At 34.2% G+C, this 21,720-nt stretch overlaps 2 protein-coding genes across 2 annotated transcripts in view; one reads left to right on the top strand and one right to left on the bottom strand.

The window, feature by feature from the left end:
* Window positions 1-8,162, top strand: part of LOC128177239 (dynamin-binding protein-like) — a 47,467-nt gene extending 39,305 nt beyond the window's left edge. Inside the window, exons 28-32 of the mRNA XM_052843875.1 lie at window positions 4,337-4,559; window positions 5,142-5,302; window positions 5,621-5,702; window positions 5,845-5,980; window positions 6,281-8,162. Coding sequence (XP_052699835.1) covers window positions 4,337-4,559; window positions 5,142-5,302; window positions 5,621-5,702; window positions 5,845-5,980; window positions 6,281-7,898 — 2,220 coding nt within the window. The 3' untranslated portion in view covers window positions 7,899-8,162. The remainder of the gene's footprint in view (window positions 1-4,336; window positions 4,560-5,141; window positions 5,303-5,620; window positions 5,703-5,844; window positions 5,981-6,280) is intronic.
* A 721-nt stretch (window positions 8,163-8,883) lies between these two features.
* Window positions 8,884-20,178, bottom strand: LOC128163599 (2-amino-3-ketobutyrate coenzyme A ligase, mitochondrial-like). The gene is made up of 12 exons (XM_052827229.1): window positions 20,080-20,178; window positions 19,350-19,561; window positions 18,897-18,986; window positions 17,788-18,007; window positions 13,281-13,377; window positions 12,947-13,033; window positions 12,697-12,779; window positions 12,482-12,591; window positions 11,271-11,372; window positions 10,978-11,056; window positions 10,566-10,613; window positions 8,884-10,167 (listed from the first exon to the last, which is right to left on the bottom strand). Exons 1-12 carry the CDS (start codon window positions 20,105-20,107, stop codon window positions 10,058-10,060), a joined length of 1,266 nt encoding a protein of 421 aa, XP_052683189.1. The 5' UTR covers window positions 20,108-20,178; the 3' UTR covers window positions 8,884-10,057.
* Between the last annotated feature and the right edge of the window lie 1,542 nt (window positions 20,179-21,720).

The raw sequence follows: 21,720 nt of genomic DNA, 5'->3' as shown, positions 1-21,720 counted from the left end.
TAGAGGGCACTTTTTTTCCTAATTCATGTGATTAACACAGACATAGCTAGCTAACAAACTTGTAGTTATTTCAGACATTGTATGACTTGTAACATAAATGTATTTCAGGCCGACACCTGTTTTTGTGATGAGTTTGTTGCGTTTTATGAAGAGGTAACTAGTTAGGTGATGATTTTATTAAATTAGGTCACAGCAGTTCTATTTAGATTTAATGCTACCACAATTTTGCTGTTTTTCTTGTATTAAATATTGCTTTATTTAGGCAAGAAGTGGCAATCAACTTTTATTTATTGAATTTTTCAAATAACATACCCAATTACTAACACTTACTTTTGTATTAGAATGTTAACAAAATATCTACCACAGCTACATGTATATACAATGTACAATTAAAAGCACTGATGCTCTTTTTAGAGTAACTACAGCACTTTAATTATGTCATGCATGATGTTACAAATGATATACCATAACTACAATTAATCTTATGAATGAATTTTTATAATCAAAATAGTTCATTTATAAAAATCTCCTTGCATTATCATAATTGTTTTGCGATGGTTTTCTTTCTCTGTGTGAACATTAAGATCAATTTAAGTCTTTAAAGACATCAATCTGTACATTATTTTTATATGGCTAGCATTCAGAGAACTCGAGATCTAACCGTATACTGTTGTTCAGAAGAGGAGGTTTTTTATTACATGATTTACTAGTATATGTGTGAGTACCCCCCCCCCCCCCTTGCCCCCAATACATGTAGATCCATTGATGCCAGATTTAATTTAAGTCTGCCGTGTGTTTGTCTTAATTGTTTGTTTGTTTGTTTGCAGTTATAGGCAAGATTATTTTCTTCAGAATTATGATTGGTGTAAATTTGCAAAAAATTGCTGCTACTAAGTAAGATTGATGATTCATAAATCAGAATGCATTCTTAACTTGTATAGATCCGAAGCTTTTAATCTTGATTAAAGATTTTTAATATGCAGAATATATTAAATTGTATTCCTGGGGTGTTTGCTTGCACCTAATGAATACACGCCATTTTAAACCATGCACCAGAGGTGAAAGAAAGATTAAACTTGTGGAAGAAATTACAAAAACCCATATGAAAACATTGACTTCTTTCAGAGGGTAGCGGGTCATAATAAACATGGAAATCTTTTGACTTACTTCTTAATTTTCAGGTCTGGTTTGCAATCAAACTTGGGGTACATCACAGGGCGAAAAACCATCTTTAAGCAAGTCCTTAAAGGTGGCTTAAAGGTGACTTAAAGGAGCTTAAAGGCTATACAACCTTTAAGCCGCCTTTAAGTCACCTTTAAGCAAGTGCTTATAGGTCCTTAATGTCCAAACTTCTTTAAGCTACCTTTAAGCCACCTTTAAGCCACCTTTAAGCATCTTTAAGTGGCATTTACGCTCTCTTTACACTGCCTTTACATTGTCTTTAAGTGGCCTTTAAGTCAATATTGATCAAGTAAATGCAAAAGCTCTTTTATAGAGATGGGAGGGGGTCATTCGAGTGATAATATAATTTCCAAGGAAGGGGGGGGGGGGGTTTCCAGGCGGTTTTAATCGTCGCTCCATTAAACACAGATCGCTATCATCAGCACCGCTCCGATGGACACAGATTGCCGTTATAAAATTCTTTATAATGTTTTGGGGGGTTCAAAATTATTGTAGGGATGAGCGCAGTCTCTGTATCTTAATATGTGCATAAAACTAATTAAAGTATGTTTGTTTCCTATTATAAATTAATCGGTTAAAAAATATCTCTCTCTCTCTCTCTCTCTCTCTCTCTCTCTCAGTTCATCTGGTAATTAAACAAAATAAAGATAATGAACCAAAAATGCATGATTTAATTTGTTAATCGGTTTAAGGTTTGTATTTTTTTTTTCAATTTTCATTATTTCTAACTCTAGATCTGCTAGATACATGTTAAAGATGAAAAGACTCTCAACTGCCTTTGTTATATCGGGCAGGATATTACTGCTTTGTTTGTCTAGACATAGTTTTGTTCGTTTGTGTATATCTAATTAGAGTCTATTGTTTGTCCAACTTAAGAAAACCCCTGGAACTAACACAGAATATACAAGATATACACAACAGTTGTGTCGTGTGCCCAGGTGCATGTTTGTGTATATTTAATTAAAGTCTATTGTTTGTCCAACTTAAGAAAACCCCTGGAACTAACACAGAATATACAAGATATACACAACAGGTGTGTCGTGTGCCCAGGTGCACGTCAGTGTTTCTAAAGGCGTTGAATCTTAGTATGTACGAGTATACGATAAGTCTAGTGAATAAAAGTTAATTTACATTTGTAATTCATTTTCAAAGTATTATTTCCTAGCTCTGGGTTTCAAATATGTTACGTCTACAAATTAACGATACATGTATGTAAGAGTAAAACCTTGAGGCTAATTAATTAATGTACCGGTGATCATAAATAGGGGTTGATTATTTAAATATATGTATAAGGGTAAATATGTCAAATATACCCGGCCTGGCACATCATACAATTGTATGTACAAGTCATTTGCAATTGCCACATGCAGTAAATACGTCACCGGTAATTGGTAATTTTGTTTGTTATAGAATTGATAGTTTAAAAATCATGTACATACAATTACATGTAAATATTTAAACATGTTGGAACGGCGCCGCGATCATGAAAACCGGGAAATTGCGGGAAATTGAACAAATACCCTAATAGTATCAATGCATTTAATAAAAGAAATGATTTCATTTTCTTTCTTACATTTTTATAGCTATAAATTAGATGAATTACCTATATCTACTCGGTTTAAATTTATTAACTAAGAAAGCCTACTATAGTGAACCTAACGGCTTCCATTTAGGTATAATATATTTTTGTTCACTGAAGACCAAGTTCCGTATTTCATTCTAAATACATGCATGCATGTAATTTATAAATTAGATATAATTGATTGTTACAAACTGAATGGTTTGTCAAAATCTTTTCAAGTAAAAACATTCAATACAGTGATTCAATATCCACTGATATATAGGATATAAAAACACATATAAATATGTAAGTTGCCGTGGCGCAGAGGATGTGTGCTGATGCTAGTAAACTAAGGGTGCCGGGTTCAATTCTCACCGCGGTCGTTTTTTTGGGTTTTTTTTTTTTTCATTTTTCTTTCTAGAATAAAAACCGTTTTAATACCTTAATTTTCTTTCATAAAGTTAATACATTTTGTTGGAAATTAAGCACAATATTGAATTAAATTTTTTTTAATGGCTTAAAGGTGGCTTAAAGGTAGCTTAAAGGTGGCTTAAAGGTGGCTTAAAGAAGTTTGGACATTAAGGACCTATAAGTTGTCCTTAAAGGTGGCTTAAAGGTGGCTTAAAGATAGTCTTTAAGCTGCCTTTAAGCCATCTTTACGCTTTCTTTAAGCCACCTTTAAACAATACATATAGCTTAAAGGTAGCTTAAAGGTGGCTTAAAGATCGTCTTTAAGCTACCTTTAAACACCTTTAAGCTATCTTTAAGGAGGACTTAAAGATGGTCATTCATCCTGTGCATGGTGATTTTATTGTTATCGCATATTAACCATAGATTGCGAGACAGCATTGAGAATATTTCATTGTTTGCATTATTAAATACCTCTTCATTTTATTAAGTGCATGCAGGCATAATTCATTGTATAGACAAGGGCATTTCATATCCATCCAACATTTAAATGCCAGCTTTCAAGTATATTACCAACTTTTTCTTAATATTGACCAATGATTCCCATTAATCTTGATGTCGACAACAAAGCAAATATGTTCTACCTTTCTGCTGGAAGTGTATATTACTTAAAAGATGTGAAGTGCCGGTAGGAACAATGAACCGAGCTATATGAAGGTAAACACAAGATAAAAACACTGCCTGTCAATTTCAACCCTTGATTGGGATCAAACTGCCATTTGATTGGCTCAGATATTGGCAACAAGGCTATGATAAACTCACTCATTTCCCCACAGAAAGTGTTTCATCTCAGGTAGGGCCATCTCCAAGTGATAAAAAAAAATTTGACAGGTATGCAATATTGATATTTTTAATTTCTTTCTTTTATGAGACACTGTTTGACAACATTTTTTCCCCTCTGAAAGGCATTTATGATTAAAGCTGATCAATTCTCCCCTCCTGTGACATCAAGACCGGTGAAAATTTAAATGTATTTCATTACATACCTAAATGGAATAAAGCACACTTTTATTCTGTGTATCTATGTAATGGTATTAACAAGTGGAATTACACCAGTAATTACAAGTCTGGCTAGAAAGAAGGGACTGTGTTTTTTTTAATGACTGTGAAATCTTTTGAATTTAGGCTAGAAAGCAAAGGAAGTTATACAAACATCTGAAAAAGGAGATAGTGACCTCTCAGAAAATGGTTTACCGGGTAAAAGCTGGATTTGTGAGAGACCGGCCTCTGACTGCTCCGGATTTGTCAATGTACCAGAGTAGTCAGAGAGCGGAGGAGAGACCAGAAATGACGACCAAGTCTGCCTACGATAGGATCAACCATCGGATCAACAGCGGCCGATCTAGATGTAAGATTCTCAACCCAAAACTTTGTCTTCTGCTTAAATGACTTTGTGATTTCTCAATAATATAATTAATGTGTAAAAGGAATACAGATTTTATATCATTTAAAATGACTTAGAAAAAACTGTCTTTTTAAGTGAAAGTAGTGGATTTAGTTGATACTCAATCAGACAATCTGTAATAGGATGTACATGAATTTCTGTTTCATCTCAGACGTCCATCATTTCAAAGTATTCTAAATTTTTGGAGTATCACATGTCAAATGTAAATTGAAGGCTTCATGTGATCATGCTAAAGAGCCATTTGTTTTGAATGTACCCCACAGTCTAAGATATAACATTTATTTAATAGCAGAACCGGAGTTATCAAGTGTATATAACTTTGTACATGTACTTCTTTAATTAGTCGCAGCCCATTTTTCTTCATATCAGCATTTTATTTTAGTTTATGTAATGAATTCAAAAATTGTATATGTGAATGCATGAGTCTTACTTGATTACCTAGTTGATATATGAGCCAAAAAAAAAACACCAATAATTTACCCATAATAGTTGTGATTATTGATTGGTTTGATTGGTGTGTTACAGCGGGTCACCAGAGGGAGGAATCCAGTCCCCTGTGTGATACCTCAGACCGCCCCCTGTACATCAAGCCGCCAGATAAAACGGTCATGCCCATTGTATCTGAGGAAGAAATCCAAGAAACCCAACTCAAGAAGGACAACCTTGTGTTTGATATAGAAACTGTGGTATGTGTATAGTAATCATTTCTGGGAAATCAGTTAGTCTTTTAAAATATTTTTTGCCAGTTTTTAAAATACATAACGGCTTTAAAATTCATTTCCGCCTTGTATTTGAGATGTATTGTCACAGGCAATAAAAAATTAAAATAATCAAATTTACTTTTATATGAATATAAAAAATCAATTAATGGTCCAATTATTGTGAAACAAAATTTCCCTGGAAAATGTTTTCAAGGGCAATAACTCTTGAAAGAATAGAAAATTGGAATACCAGTAAACTGTAAAGCTTATATTTATTGGACAGTATATAATTTTCTTTTTTAGGAAAAAAGACATCGCCTTCAAATGGAACAGACGTTAAATTATTACAAACCTGGGTTCACAGAAAAAATGGCTCTGAGGGAAGGTCAGTAATGAATTAAATTTATTTGTGTATTATATATTTTATATGAATGAAACAAAAACAATTATTAAAAAAAAAAGTATATAACATAAAACTTGCACAAATGTAGACTATTGTCCTACCAATAACATTTTTAACTTTTCAGAGGAAGATTCTGGCGCAGTTTTGGAAGATAAACCTAGCTCTCCTCGAAGGAAGACAACAAGTGAAGAAACCATCAACCACCTAGCCTACCCAGAGCCCCAGCCAAGTCAGTGTCACTCCAAAGTCTGTGATGCGAGGTCAGTCTAAACATTGAAAAAATCAGGTTATCAAACAATGCAACAAGAAAATAATTTAAAAAAGAGACAATTTAAATTGTGTAAAATTAAGGTAGCATGAATAACAATGTTCAAGATGAGGGTTATGATATCTGAGCAAAGTGGATCTTGCTCAAAGTTAATAGGTGGGAGTTCTTCAATTCACTGATGATAATTAAGCTAAATTATTTTGATATAGAAATCAAATGTCCATTAATATAAAAATGGATTCCTAAAATTGTTAAGGTAGTAATGAACTAAATTTACATTTGCTGTTGCCAGGTATCGTGGATGGCTTGAAGTGCAGACCAAGAAAGGTGAACATTTTGTCCTGACATCCCCAACATTTGAAAATTCTTACCAAGGTAGACTTCACAAAAAACTACATTTGAGAGCAAAATCTCAAGCAAAGAAAGTCACCTCAGAATTTGCTTATCGCTACACCAAATCTAGTGAATTAAAAAAGAGAAGACAAATTACATCCAGTCGACCCAACACAGCGCCCGCTGTCATGCAGAATCCAATGTTACTGGAGGAGGAAGATGATGATGATGAAGATGATGAAAAGGACTTCCAGTACACTGATTCTTTAACAACCATTGATGCAGGATATGAGTCTTGTGAGGACAAAAGTAAGCCAAGCTCCAAAACCAGTCTGACTCCTTCACAAGCTTGGAGTTGTGAGGAGGACAGTGTTATATCAAAGAGTTCAGGGGATTCCTATCCTTCACCTGAAGCCAGATATGATGAAGTGAATGAGACTTCTAAGAGCTCAGAGGACTGTGATATTGTACTGTTAAAACCATGTGATAGTAAGGGTCAAAAGTCACCAACTAAAACTATCCAAGAATTTCAAGGAAAATCTGGCAATACCTCTCAAGAAAGTGGTAAAATTCTGATGGTGCCAAAAAAGGAGAAAATTTCTGTTGATTCTGCTCCAGTTCCACAAATGCAGCATTCAAAGCCCAAAGTCGTTGCTGTGGGGGGAATTGGAAAGATTTCTCTCCTTGAGAGCATTTCTGAACTCCAGCAGTGGGAAGATGTTGGTGAGGAACAGAAAAACGAGGACTCTGCTCGACCAGAGAGCTTGCCCAATCCAGTTCTACATGAGGACCCTGTGCTTAAAATAATTGACATAGGAGAAGAGAAAACTTTAGAAGACAACCTTCATTTACTTAGTCGAAGGCTGAGTGCAGATGCTGGAACAAACAAAAAAAAGTGCTCAAATGCTAGCATCGAGATGCCAGCATTGACAATTGAAGAAAAGATTGAGAGAGAAAAGCAAGCCCGGATTCGGAAACAGAAGAGATTACAAAGTTCCAGTCTAGTAAAGATGGGAGTAGCTGTGTTTTCCCCACCGCGAGACAGAAAGCCTTCCATAAAATCAACTTCCATAGTGCATTCAACATCCAGACCTTCAGTATCTCATCATCCACACAACAATAAAACTCATCCAGATCCACATCAGCCAACTGGAAGTCAATCCACAAGTGAACACAGCAACATCCAGACTGCATCCACAAGCCGTACACAAGACACATTTCCAACCAAAGAGAAAACCCCCAGATCTCATTCAGGTGTCAAGAAAACATTGGACAAAAACACCAAAAATTCTAGTCTCCAGCAGAGCTGTATACTGTCCATCAGGAACAATGTGACCAGCACTACCGACTTTGAAAAAGAAAACATCCAAGTTCAAGGTCACCAGACCCACTCCCAACAGAACTCAAGGAAAGGGTTAAATGACAACAGTAAACTGAACTGTGATGATAGGAAGGGGTCCATTAGAGGCAGTAAACATGGTAGGGGGAAGTATGACAGACTCCTCAAGAGAATGGAGGGCTGTATATCAGACGTCTTTGCTACTAAACTAGCAGCTGCACGTCCTATAGTAAAATAGCTACTATCCTGTGATTATTTAAGTGCTAATTTCTGCTAGTACATGTACTAATGTGCTGCAATCATGAGATTTCTGTGTATTATTAGTAAATTAAAATAAGTCATGAAACTTACTATTATAATAGTACATCATTTCTTTGTTAAATATAAGTATAATTGACCAAATTCATGCACTAGTATATCTGATATTGCAGAGATAGGACAATATGTGGAAAATAAAATACATGTATGTACACTTTAAATTGGTCTGTGATATGTAAAAGTATGTAAAATAATGTTCATATGTTTGATCCTGTGATAAAACTGTTGCTGGGTTTTGTTGCATGCCAAGACTCAGTTGCTCCTCAAGTTCTGCTGGCTTGATTGTCCTGTGATATTTCTATGTGGTGCTAAATAAACTGACTTAAATAAATGTACAGTTTCTTCACCGTTTGTTTACATGTATTAATTACAGAAAAACCTGTCATTGCAAATTATGGCCATGACTTTGACAATATATTATCAGTGACCATGACATAATGTCAAGGGTTTATGATAATCATAACAACCTTTAACCTTTAACTTTTGAGATAGTGAAGATGCTCCAGCCCACTAATATAATAACGACCTGCTACAACCAATTCATTATGCAGTTTGGGTAATGTGTCATGTTCTTCAAATGAATATTTGTTTACTGCGAAACTCCTTTAACTTTAATCTTAACCCTTCAGTGGGACTGAAGATAGAACACACAAGATCGGTACTTGACGTGAAGAGATCAATGGACTCCATCGTAACTGTTAATTATAAAATGGTGGCTAAAACAAAAAAGGTAGTTGCAGGATTTAAAATGCAATAGATGCTTGAATTGATTACATATTTTTTTCATAAATTGTAGATTGCATTTTATTAAATGAGCATCATTAGGCAGATTATTCTTGACCATGCCTCTTCTTGTCAAGTTTGGAAAATCCTTAGCTTAATACTGGACCTCAATAACACACGCATTTGATTCTGAAAATTTTTATTATAAGCTAGCACTTCACCACATAACTGTAAAGTGATTTAATCAACAATTATCATATAAATTTGGACCGTCACATATAATTATGAAAGATATACAAAATTTAATTGTAAACTACAAAATGCACACAGTTAATCTCAGAACCTTAAACCAATGGTATTCACAGATAAATATAATAAAACCATGCAAATAAAAAAAATAAATCTTGTGTGAGAATGGTTCCTCCATTTAATTAGTACCGGTATTTACTCAAATTAGGTAGTACAACTTAGTACATATTAATTGACTAGCCAGATACAATTCTTCAATTTTGAACATAAAAGCATACTACCTGGTAGTAGGTATTTATATTTGTAATCTATTACATAATATCTGCTTCAAAAATTGTTCAATTTGATCATATTTTGTTCATAAACAAAGTTGGTGAGAATAATTATATAATAAAGAAATCAAATATTACACCTGGAAAAAATATATATGGTGTATACCTAATAATCTGTTCCAAAAAATTACATGAGATTCATAATGTTGACCAGAGTCCAAAGAAATAAACATTTGAGATTCGTGGAATGTCAGAAATATTCATACAAGAATAATATGCATGATATGGTAAAATTGGACATCTTCAAAGTATATTGTTATAAAACCCGCCAAAAAAATTGGAATGTTAGTTCAAACAAATACAACAATAATCATTGTTCTTTAGGTATTATAAGATGGAATGTTCCTGAATTGTTATAAAAAACATATTCATATAAATGAGTACCACAAATTTTCTCTTGAAAAACAATATAACAATTGTAAGAGTAGAAAACATAACTAAATCATTAATATTACAGCACAAATTAATATAGACAATGAACTCAATAAGAAAACAAAAGTAAACTGAGTGGACATTTAAATTGTGTGTATGCAAAAGTGTACATAGAAAACTTTGCATGTAAACTGAGATTCTTGATACAGTACTTAAAAATAAATTTTCATAAATAGCGAATGAAAAGATCTGTATATTAGGAAAAAAATTACCCTTGAAAACAACTGCTTATTTCATCCAATTTTTTCTTGACAGTTGATTACACCACACCACAAAACTAAGACACATGTACTAGTAATTGGAGATTACAGGTACTATTTGGCTAGTGATGCTGTTGTGACCTTCAACTGATGACCTTGAGTTTACGACCTATTTCTATAAAGGCATCCACAGCTCGGTCAACATCGGACTCGGAGTGGGCGGCAGAAAGCTGTACTCGAATACGAGCCTTGCCTGCAAGGATAAAACTTGTTTATAATTGATAGCAAAAGAACTTGAAAATTGTAAATATTCCTCATAATACATATGTCAGAGTATTGTTCAGCATTGTTCTATATGATTTCCAAAATTAAAAAAAACATTATGTAATAAGACCTTTCAAACCTAAATGCCACACAAAGCAAATTAATAAAATGATAGCCTTTTATTTAAAACTCAAATTGCAGAAGAAATGGACTGGATTTTAGAAGAAATATCAAAATTATTGAAATGTACATGTTGTTGATGGAACTCGAATTGAAGTCAAGTAAGTCAAACTTTACAAAGAGTGGGTTAGTCTGGGCAGGATCCTAGCAGTACAAAACAATACTGGTATGTGACGGTGGAAACATTTTGTCAGTGTATTAACTTACCCTTGGGTACTACTGGGTAGCTGAATCCTATCACATAGATCCCCCTCTCTGCAAAATACAACAACAATTCTTAAAATCACAAATGAAAATTGATAAAATTTATACCTGTTTCTCATCTAAAAAACAATTTTTTTTTTTTTTGGGGGGGGGGGGGGGTATTTTTGATTCAGCTGTGTAGAAAAAAGTCATTATCTAAATCCTGGCATATAAGCTCGCATGAGGTAGCTTTCTTGGGAAAATTTAATTGAAATGTGAGTACACTTTAAAATATCTCATGGTCTTCTGGTACAAGCTATTCAACAGTAAATTTCAGTAAGTCTTAAAAAGTTACACTCAGAGTGTTTAAAAAATTGAGGCAATAAGCGGAGAATATAACTACAAAAATGAACTGTGGAGTATAATCAATACGTACCGAGCATTTCATCAGCAAATGTATTGGCAAGTCTGGCATCTCCCAGCATGACTGGACAGATAGGGTGATCAGGGTCCCCCTGTAACCCACAAAAACCACAAAATTAGTTACTGTCTTATGACTGTAACTAAAAAACCAACAAACATAAATCAACAAACATAAATCTTTTCATACTTCAAGTTTTGTAATCTTTAAAAGCTCAATTCTATGTTTAATTTTTCATTTTAACAGCAGACTTCACAAAATATTGCTTCTCAAAAAATTTAAATGTATGTGTATACTGATTAACTTACAGAGAGTTTAAATCCAGCATCCACCATTCGTGAGCGGAATCGTCTGGTGTTATTTAGCACTTTCTGTGGAAGGTCAGTGTTGGAGATGATCAGATCTAGAGCCTGAGAGGAAAACAAATATCACAAAATCAATCGGGATATTGATTCTTCAAGATGATTATCTGCAGCTTTACAATTCTAATGAATGATTGACAAATATTGTAAACCAAGAAATATTGGCATATTTTATTTCCCAAACATAAGAAAAATTTCTCTTACTTTACAGGAACAAATACATGTAACACTTGCTCCAGACAAGCAACACTTAGCTAACTTACTGGCACAAGCAACAACTACTTAACCAGCACAAGCAACGCCTTTCCAAGCAAGCAACACGTTATCTGGGGAAAACACTACTTACTTACAACAACAAGCAACACTTACTTTATTGGCACAAGCAACACTTACTCGACAAAAAAAAGCAACACTAGATTTACTAGCACGAGCAACACTTACTCGACAAGAAAAAGCAACACTAGATTTACTAGCACAAGCAACACTTACTTTACTGGCACAAGCAACACTTCCTTTACCCAAGTTTACTTGCACAACCAACACTTACTTTACTCACACAAGCAACAATTACTTTACTCACACAAGCAACAATTACTTTACTGGCATGAGCAACACTTACTTAACTGGCACAAGCAATACTTACTTTAATCAAGTTTACTAGCACAGCGATTTCTTACTTTACTCACACAAGCAACACTTACTTTACTGGCACAAGCAACACTTACTTTACTGGCACAAGTAACACTTACTTTACTCACACTAGCAACACTTACTTTACTGGCACAAGCAACACTTACTTTACTGACACAAACAACACTTACTTTACTGGCACAAGCAACACTTACTTTACTCACACTAGCAACACTTACTTTACTGGCACAAGCAATACTTACTTTATTGGCACAAACAACACTTACTTTACTGGCACAAGCAACACTTACTTTACTGGCACAAACAACACTTACTTTACTGGCACAAGCAACACTTACTTTACTGGCACAAACAACACTTACTTTACTGGCACAAGCAACACTTACTTTACTGGCACAAACAACACTTACTTTACTCACACAAGCAACACTTACTTTACTGGCACAAGCAACACTTACTTTACTGGCACAAACAACACTTACTTTACTCACACAAGCAACACTTACTTTACTGGCACAAGCAACAACTGGTGGGGGCAGGGCATTTGAGAACAAGTAGGGTCTAGACCTCTGTCGTAGTAATGTGGTCAGCTCCTTGGGGCCTGCTGTGTAACCCCCTAAAACAGCATACATTTACCCATAGATCAGCCTACTATTACAACTCACATATTCTACATAAAACCACAGGTGGGTTTCAATAAAACAGGATAATCATTTCCTACCTGCTGCCCCTCCCAAAGCCTTGCCCAGAGTTGAGTTAACAATGTCAATCTTGTCACTGATTCCAAAATGCTCATCTGTCCCCCTGTATAGAAAGAGAACATCCAACTCAGCTGTAAAGATTTTGAAAATACTAACAAGATGGAAAAAAACAAACAGATTCTCTACATCATAAGCCAAAAAGAAGGATAAAATTGAGATAGTATTTTGACTCATTGAAAATGTTTCTTGTCCTGGCTGAATGCTACTCACCTTCCAGTTGGACCAAAGAACCCTGTACCATGGCATTCATCAATAAAGACCATGGCATTATATTTGTCTGCTAGTTTGCATATATCTCTACAAAAAAAGTATACACTGCACTATCAAAAAACCACTTATTGCTTATATGTGCCTAAACTTATAATACATTTACTATACAATGTGAATTTAAGGAATTTTTGCACATTCAACCACACCCAAAAGTTTGATGGTTGGAATCCTTCCAATATCATATCCAAAGGTTTAAATAGTTAATACATTTATCATATATGATTTAACGACTTTAATTTTGAGATCTCCGAGATGTACTCGATGGCTGACTCACGGCAACGGAGCAACAAATCCGTCCATGCTGAACACTCCGTCGGTGGCTATCAACTTCTTCCCACAATCCTTAGCAGCAATCAACTGTTTCTCAAGATCTACAATAAATTGTACCACATTCATAGGGTTCAAAACAATGACATGTACTCTACCAAATTTTAATATCTAGCAAAAAAGAAAACCACCTCATACAAATGTTTTAATACCCAGTTAGGTATATAAGTATGCCATTAAAATAAAGCTATATACAAGGAAACAGCTTCATAAAGCTATCAGGTACTTGTATATATACAAGAAAACCCTTTAGAACAAGTAACGCAGTGGAAAGGACATCTAATTAAAATAATTCAAAATAAATGTATTTTGAAAATTATGATATATATTTAAAGGCCACAACTTTAATGAAGGCATTTAAGTAAGGCAGTTTGAAAAAGAACTTAAGAATAGCTCAATCTGCAATGTCAACATACATCATCTGAGCTTTAAGTGAGCTTGAAAAAATAAAGAGATGGAGATGCGGAATAAAATATTGGGTAATCAATACATAATTGGACCTTCCAGTGAGCACAGTTGCTGACCTTGCAGATAAAATGCATTTTTAAACAAGTTGTACTGAACTTCAAGTAAAATACAGTGTTTTCTATTTGTTTTCCCTGAGTAAAGTATAGAAAGACGAAAACCGTAAAGCTGTATAAACCATTTTTAGGTAGTGATTACACATATGATCAATTCTAAACATTTTCAAACAGAAAATTAAAGGCCTTTGAACTTGTGTCTTAAAATTGCAGTAACAAAGGGTTGTGTACAAATGATACGAGTACTTTGGATATCAAACTCAGATGAGAAAACAGATCATATTTACATACTTTGTGGCCAAACTTGCCATGCAGTGTTTATTTTGGGGTGGATGTCTTACATATCCCTACATAAAATCAAGCTCCCATTTCCTTTTCCAAGGACTCCAAACTTCATCACAATACTGCTCTTCCATTTGTAAAAGAAAAGCAAATTGCATCCAAAAATCCATACCTGCAGAGAATTGATTGGACCTTAGGTTTTCATATTCACAAAGCCTGAACTAGTTCAGGAGATGCATTGATGTAAAGAATTCAGTTCAACTTCCTGCCTCTTACGAAACATTTTATCTTCCATCAGCAACATGCCCCATTCACATCGATTGTTGCAATAATTATGCCAAACTTTGTTGGCAGTTACTTCTGGAACAAGTCCAGTTAACATTTAGACAGCAACATTCCTAAAAAGTTTCATTTCTTGTAGACAGCCAGAACAGTGATTTAACATGAAGGCTTTGATTTTCTTTTTGTGTTTTTACGGAGTAAGAGCTGAACTCTGCCAGACAGGTTGGGAAGAATTTTGTAAAGGAGATTTGTCTTATGGATGTTACAGAGCTTATTTCACAAATGTCACATACCTGAGAGCTTATAGCACTTGTGCGGAAATTTCATCCACTTTGTTGAAATATGATAGATTTGATCAAGAAGAAATAGAGTTTGTTTTTAATCTGACCAAGTCACACACAATTTGGCAGAATAATGGACAGCATCCAAGCACATGCTACACTGTGAACCAATTCAACCAAACAGTGGAACTAAAAGATTGTGGTAGTTATCATTACTTTGTTTGTAAAACAGTCTTATTCTCAACAAAGGTTGGGTATTATTCCTCCTGCAATCTGAAAATTGAGACAAGACAGGTCACAACAAGTACCACAAAAATCTCAATAGAAACTATGTTACCGCCTAATCTCACAGATACGTCAACAGAAACCATATTTTCATCTACTGCCAGAGAAATGTCAACAGAAACTACATTACCATCTACTGCTACAGAAACCTTAACAGAAACTAGGTTACCATCTACTACCACAGAAATGTCAACAGAATCTGGGTCACCATCTACTACGGAAACAAAAACCTCGCCCCTCACAGTAGTCAACACAACTTTAAACCAGAGCAGTGTGACCACTGTATGCCCCTGTGAACAGGTCTGTTACATAGTGTATGACCCTGATGACCTTGAAATCAGAGTTCAGAGCATCAAGCAGAACCTGACCGTTGACATTGCGACTCTGTCCACGACCTTGAGGAAGCTGACCTGTGCCACTGACCCCCGACCTTCCTCTGCCTACATGGGCTACACTGGAGCAGCCATCATGACCCTGCTCTTGTTGGTGATTGTCATCATTGACTGTGTACCTGGGACACCGAAATAAAAGGGGTTCTTCTCTAATCATTTTGGGGAAATTCGTTCATGTCCGAGCCATTCAGAATTTTGAAAAATACTTCAGTTTAAAGGGGCATAGTCACGATTTTGACAAAATTTTATTTTTCTTTTTTTATTATCTAAAATGCTTTAGGAAAGCAATTCTAATGATCAAATAAAATTTGAGAGTCAGTCAGAGTTATAAGCAAGATACAGGGCTCGCAATTATTTGTCATGTAAACAAGGCTCATGCCCTATTTTTGTTTACATAGGTTCAATATACCGGGAAAAAATCTGTTTCAAGCTGATTTGTCTTATCTTCTTATTTCTTTTAAGCATAAATAAACAGTTCCTAACGTTTGACACATTCATTTTAAGTATAAAACTGAAATTTTTACTTCAATATTTAAAATGTAAACAATAGCTTTGTTGACATAGCAAAGAATTGTAAGCTCTTTAACTTGCTTATAACTCAGCGAATGACACTCAAATTTCGGTTGCCTATAACAAAAACCTTACTAAAGCACTGTAAACATTAAAATCAGAAACATAATTTTTGACCAAAATCGTGACCATGCCCCTTTAAAGTAACAGATAGATGATTATTGGAATTTGGAATATTGATAAACATTAGCTAAAATTCAGTAGAAAAATAAACTTTGAGACCACTATTTTTTTTATACAGCCTTGATCTACGCGAGGGTGTTAAAGAATCATATGGAATCTGGTTTACATGTAATTCCATGAAATCACAAAACTTAGTTATTATGTACATATTTAAATATCTAGGCAACGAAACGTAGACCAAAATCAAATAAAAAAAAAATTCTGAAATTAGTTTGTATTATGTAGATTTACACATTGATGACGTCATGACTAAAAGTTGAATGTCGTGTGAATTTGATCGGAAAGCATTGTAAATATATTCAAAATATAACCAATCTAAGAACTCTAATAAAGTTTTGTGGTGTGATTTATTCAGAATTGAACATAATAATACTGGGAGAGATGTTAGTTTTATCAAACATTCCCTAAAAGGTATGTAAAATTTCCTTTATTTCTCGTCCAGGCTTTTCTCTGTCGTTGTTTACGATATAAAAATACTAGAACAACACTACCCTGTATATATTGAACTTAAAATTTTATACATATCGTTAGTTTGATCAATGCTTAAATTGAAACGTGCTGCTAGAATCCCATGTTGTGTGTTGTTTTCATGCAACATACCGTTTTCCGTGCAAACTTTATAAAAGTTGGGAAGGTTTTACGAGAGTCGGATGAATAACTATTTATTTAAGGAGAACATAGAATTCCAGCCGCAGTTTTGATTAAACTGAGATCTATTGCCTTCACTTGGTATGTTTATTTTATTTTGGAAACTGCGGGTAGTGTTGTTCTATCTCATTTTATGTTAAGGAATATACATAAGCTATTTATAGTTGTCACGTGATAATGCACCAATGTGGCAGTAATGTACATCTATTTTAAAGGATAATATTAAGTTTTTGATCTTATTCAAACTAGTTATTTAATTTCACGATTTTGAATATAACAGTCAAAATAAGACACTAAATTGCTAAATATGCTTCCTTAACACCCCCGCGTAAGGCAAAATATTTATGAGTGAACATTTTGTTATATGTATATAATACACACATTGGTAATAAAATATTGTAAAAATTTATTGAACAGGAAATCTTCTACTTATTTTTATTTAAAATCATAAATGTCATGAAAAATATTTGTACTAACACATGCTGTGGTGGCAGATGAATTAAGTACATAGTTTATGTACATGTATTATGGGGTGGTACACAGATTGGAACTACAGCTCTTTTACGGTATACATAAACCTTGGTCTAATGAATATGCACAGGTCAGTCCTCTCTTATCTACGTGCAGTTGCATGAGACAAAAACAGTAAACTTAAAAGCCTTGTAGTTAATCAAAGTATATTGAACAAAACAGGAAAAGCAAAACCCAAGTTTGATCTTTATAATCCCAATCACGTTAACATTAAACATGTTGTTTACTGCTGATGTGGTTAGAGCATACTGCCTGTAAAATCAAAGCAGTTTTAAATTTACCATTAGAGATTGAATGAAAAGCTTTAAAAACTTTGTGTTTAGGCAGCCACAGGTGGAGGAGCTATGTGGACTCCAAACCATGGATTTAGAGGATGTAGTAAACTATGGACCCCAGGCAGATTTGTTTTCAAACAGCCCTAGCTCTGACATAAGTTTAATATATCTATCACAGTGAGCATGATTATCTCTATTTCCTACCTTCCATATTCCTATGTTGATACCGCAGTCTCTTAGCTTTACAGAGGCGAATTCCGTCAATAATGGAGGCGTGGTTCAGTTCGTCGGATATCACCGCATCCTCCGCTCCTAGTAACACCTCAAACAGACCGGCGTTAGCATCAAAACAGCTTGCGTACAAAATGGAGTCCTCCTTCCCATGAAACTTGGCAATTTTCTCCTCCAGTTCTTTATGTATATCCTGTTATCAATTAAAAGAAATTCCAGTGACAGGAAGTCTATAGGAATCAAAATGCTATTAGAAACAATGTTAATTCCTTTAACCATTGAAGGCAATATTTTTTTTTTTATAAAACAAGGTTACTGAGGTTGATTTCAAAATATATACATTGTTCAAATTGCTTTGATACTCAAATTTTTTAATTTAAAAGTACTTTGTCTGACCATCCAGATATCCTAAAGTGACAAATTCCAATACTATTACAACACAAAGGGACACAACTCTAGCAATCTTTGCAATCCACCATGAATTAGTTGTCCTCTGTGCAGAGAGCAGAGTAGACAAAAAACCTCTTGATTTAGAAATGTGATCTTATACTTTGAAGAGATAAAACTCTCACAGGTAACAAATCACACTGTTAGCAAACATATAGCCAACAATGACATGCAACAAATAAACATAGGAACGGACAGGTGTGAGACTGACATTGGGTCTGTGGTGATCACAACAACCACTGAAGGAAGGAGACAACAGCATGGGAAATGTGTAATTGAGGGTAGCTGCAGGTCTGTAGCCCCTGGGACGAAAAATTTGGATGGACGACCTGGGAACTACAGTGCCTCCCATAGTAAAGAACTGCAATTTAAGGCATTCAAAAAACTTCACTAGTTTAATGCTAAATTGAGGGCAGACAACTGGATGTGTGGTTAAACTGCCACAAAGTTCATCTTAACATAACAAAACACAAATCCAAAAAGCTACATCATATTAATCTGATATTGTCTTTATTAAAAGATGGCGACAGATTACAAGAACATTTAACTGCAGACCCTCAGAGTATTGGATGCTGGATGCGGTAGCACGTTTATGTATACACAAACAAGATGAGAACTGACAATTAGCAGCTTACCATGGTCCCACAGATGAACCTGACAGAACTCAGTCCTGCGCCGTGAGTATCCAGGGCCTTCTTTCCCGCTTCTATCACTTCAGGGTGACTCTACAAAAACCCACCACTCAAATCATAATTCAATTCAATATACATACATATAGATATTCATAATGAAATAATCTAATTCATCAGTATAATTTATAAATCTATCTTTTACCGTGTACTGCAGTTTATATTTTTAATAAAAATTTCAGAAATATGAATTAATTCCTCTGTAAAATTATTTAATATTTTTGCCCAAAGGTTAGAATAACTATTTTGCAAAAGAAATCTTGATGTGCAATTATTATGAAATTAACAATTATTTAGGAAACATCAAGGGGCATAAAAATTATTAATCCCATAGAAATTTATCTTTTTTCTTAATCAAAGACACACAGCACCTACAAGTTATTGGCTGAATACACTTACAGAGAGTCCTAGATAATTGTTGGCACAGAAGTTGAGAATGTCGGTTTTGCTCCCCTGAACGTGAATACTTGGTCCCTGTTTGGATGTGATGATTCTCTCCCCTTTCCATGTCCCCGCCTCTTTAATTCCATCCAGCTCTTTATGCAGGCTTGTTCTGACTTGAGCCATGGAAGCTGTTCCCGCCCTGCCCTGGAGAAGAACTGTCCTCCATACTGGAAAAAGATGATGCTAATTCATTCGATACCTGTACTACCAGATAGTTAACATGGTTAATTAGAGTTTCTAATCCTAACAGTAATGTGTGCAGTGAGTGAGAGAGAGAGAGAGAGAGAGAGAGAGAGAGAGAGAGAGAGAGAGATTTTCATTATTTCCTCCAAATTAGGGCCCTTTTAGGTATCACAGAAAAACAAGCATGATTGGGTCGATACAATTGCAAACTAGATCGAAGATCGACAACAAATAAGAACAGATGATGATGTTTGACAACATTGACTCTATTCAAGACAAAGGTGTATGTTAATAATACCAATACAACATAGGTTAGTATTACTTTCATATCGATGGACATTATATCTAACGGCATGTGACAGCGCTTTGAGGAAATTCGAACTACAATATGTTCCATGCTCTTTTTCGTTGACAAATCGTAATGTTTCCGACTACAAACTTGAACTACTTTAATATCACAACAAATATTCAATCACTACTACTCTTGCCACAGACAACTTACCTTTTAACAATTGCTTTGATCTGATCATCCCGGAGAGAATTTATGTAAACAAATAGGATGTCAAAAAGAGCGATAACTTATTTTCAACATCCTGTAGGCATGGTTAGTCGAGAGTTTCTCTAATTAAGATGTTTCATATTTTAATTTTCTTGAGATCATTTTTATTCATGAAAGATATTTACGTTTTCCTGAAATCATGTTTTATATATCATGGGTTTCGTTTAATGATAGAAATCATAAACTCTTGAATTATATACTTTCTTGCCTTGTAATGGAGATATTTTGATATGAATTACCCCCCCCCCTATTTTGGATTATGATTTTATGATTAATTGATTTAAGGGAATCTATTTGCAAATTAAGAACAGAAATAAGTTTTAAAAAATTATTACATCAATGGACTTTTTACAGTTTTACATGGCATCAGGGACATATATAACATATATGTCCTTGGCAATATCATGATTATTCGGATATATTAATAATATCAACATTTTATAAGTTTCGGATTTTTTAACTCTAAATACGAACAGATTATATGATAGCTCATAATAAATACCCAAACTGAGAATATGCTTTAATATAACATATTCACAAATTCCATGGCCTTTTTCTTAATCGGCATTCAACAGAGATACTATTATAGGAATTACCCCTACCACTATATTTCTGGAATTATGACTTTTTGTAAAAAATAAAAAAATAAAAATAAAAACAGTTGTTAAGCATAAAAATGTCAAAAATGTCAAAAATATTATGTAATATTTTTTAAAATTTATTTATTAATTTTAAAGGGACTTAATTAGATACGATCTTAGCTCAACGTTTGATATTTTAGATTTCCTTTTTAATGTTTAGAATAGTTTTCAAAGGTATTTTTAATGCTTTGTAAAAATTTGAAAGTCAAATATTGAGTTATACGCAAGATACAGAGTTTTAAAGGGGCATGGTCACAATTTTGGTCATTTTTACGATTTTAATGTATACAATTTATTTTATCGATATCAAGCCGGTTTTTTACCAGGTCATTCCACTGTTTATCAACTATTAGAAACGTATCACAGCATTGTTCAAAATATTGATGAAGGTAAATTTTCATGTATGATTTTTTGTGATCTGTCAAAGGCATTTGACAGAGTATGGCATAGCGGCCTATTATTCAAGTTACAAACCTATGGAGTATGTGGAGATCTTCTTAAGTGGTTTTCTAGTTACTTAAGTCAAAGGTCCCAAAAAGTTATGTATAAAGATCTCTTGTCAAGCACATCAGAAATTTCAGCAGGTGTACCCCAGGGATCTGTATTAGGACCTCTTTTATTTTTGATATATGTCAATGATGTGGCGGTTAATATGTTATCATTGTGTAGATTATTTGCTGATGACAGTTCGCTTCAATACTCTTCAAACAACATACTTAACATTGAATATATTTTAAATCATGATTTAAAAATTTTGGAATCGTGGTCCAAAAAGTGGCTTCTTAAATTCAATTCATCAAAAACTAAGATTGTTTTTTTTTACTAAGAAGCATAACTCTGTTTTACCTAAAATATTTTTTGAAGGCGATAGACTAGAGTTTGTCTCGACCCATCGCCATTTAGGACTTTTATTATCGCAAAATCTCAGCTGGTCTGAATACAT

Source organism: Crassostrea angulata, chromosome 1 (genome assembly GCF_025612915.1).
Source record: "Crassostrea angulata isolate pt1a10 chromosome 1, ASM2561291v2, whole genome shotgun sequence".
Classification (NCBI taxonomy): domain Eukaryota; kingdom Metazoa; phylum Mollusca; class Bivalvia; order Ostreida; family Ostreidae; genus Magallana; species Magallana angulata.
Note: the sequence above shows the minus strand (reverse complement) of the source record. Positions and strands in the feature narration are given on the sequence as shown.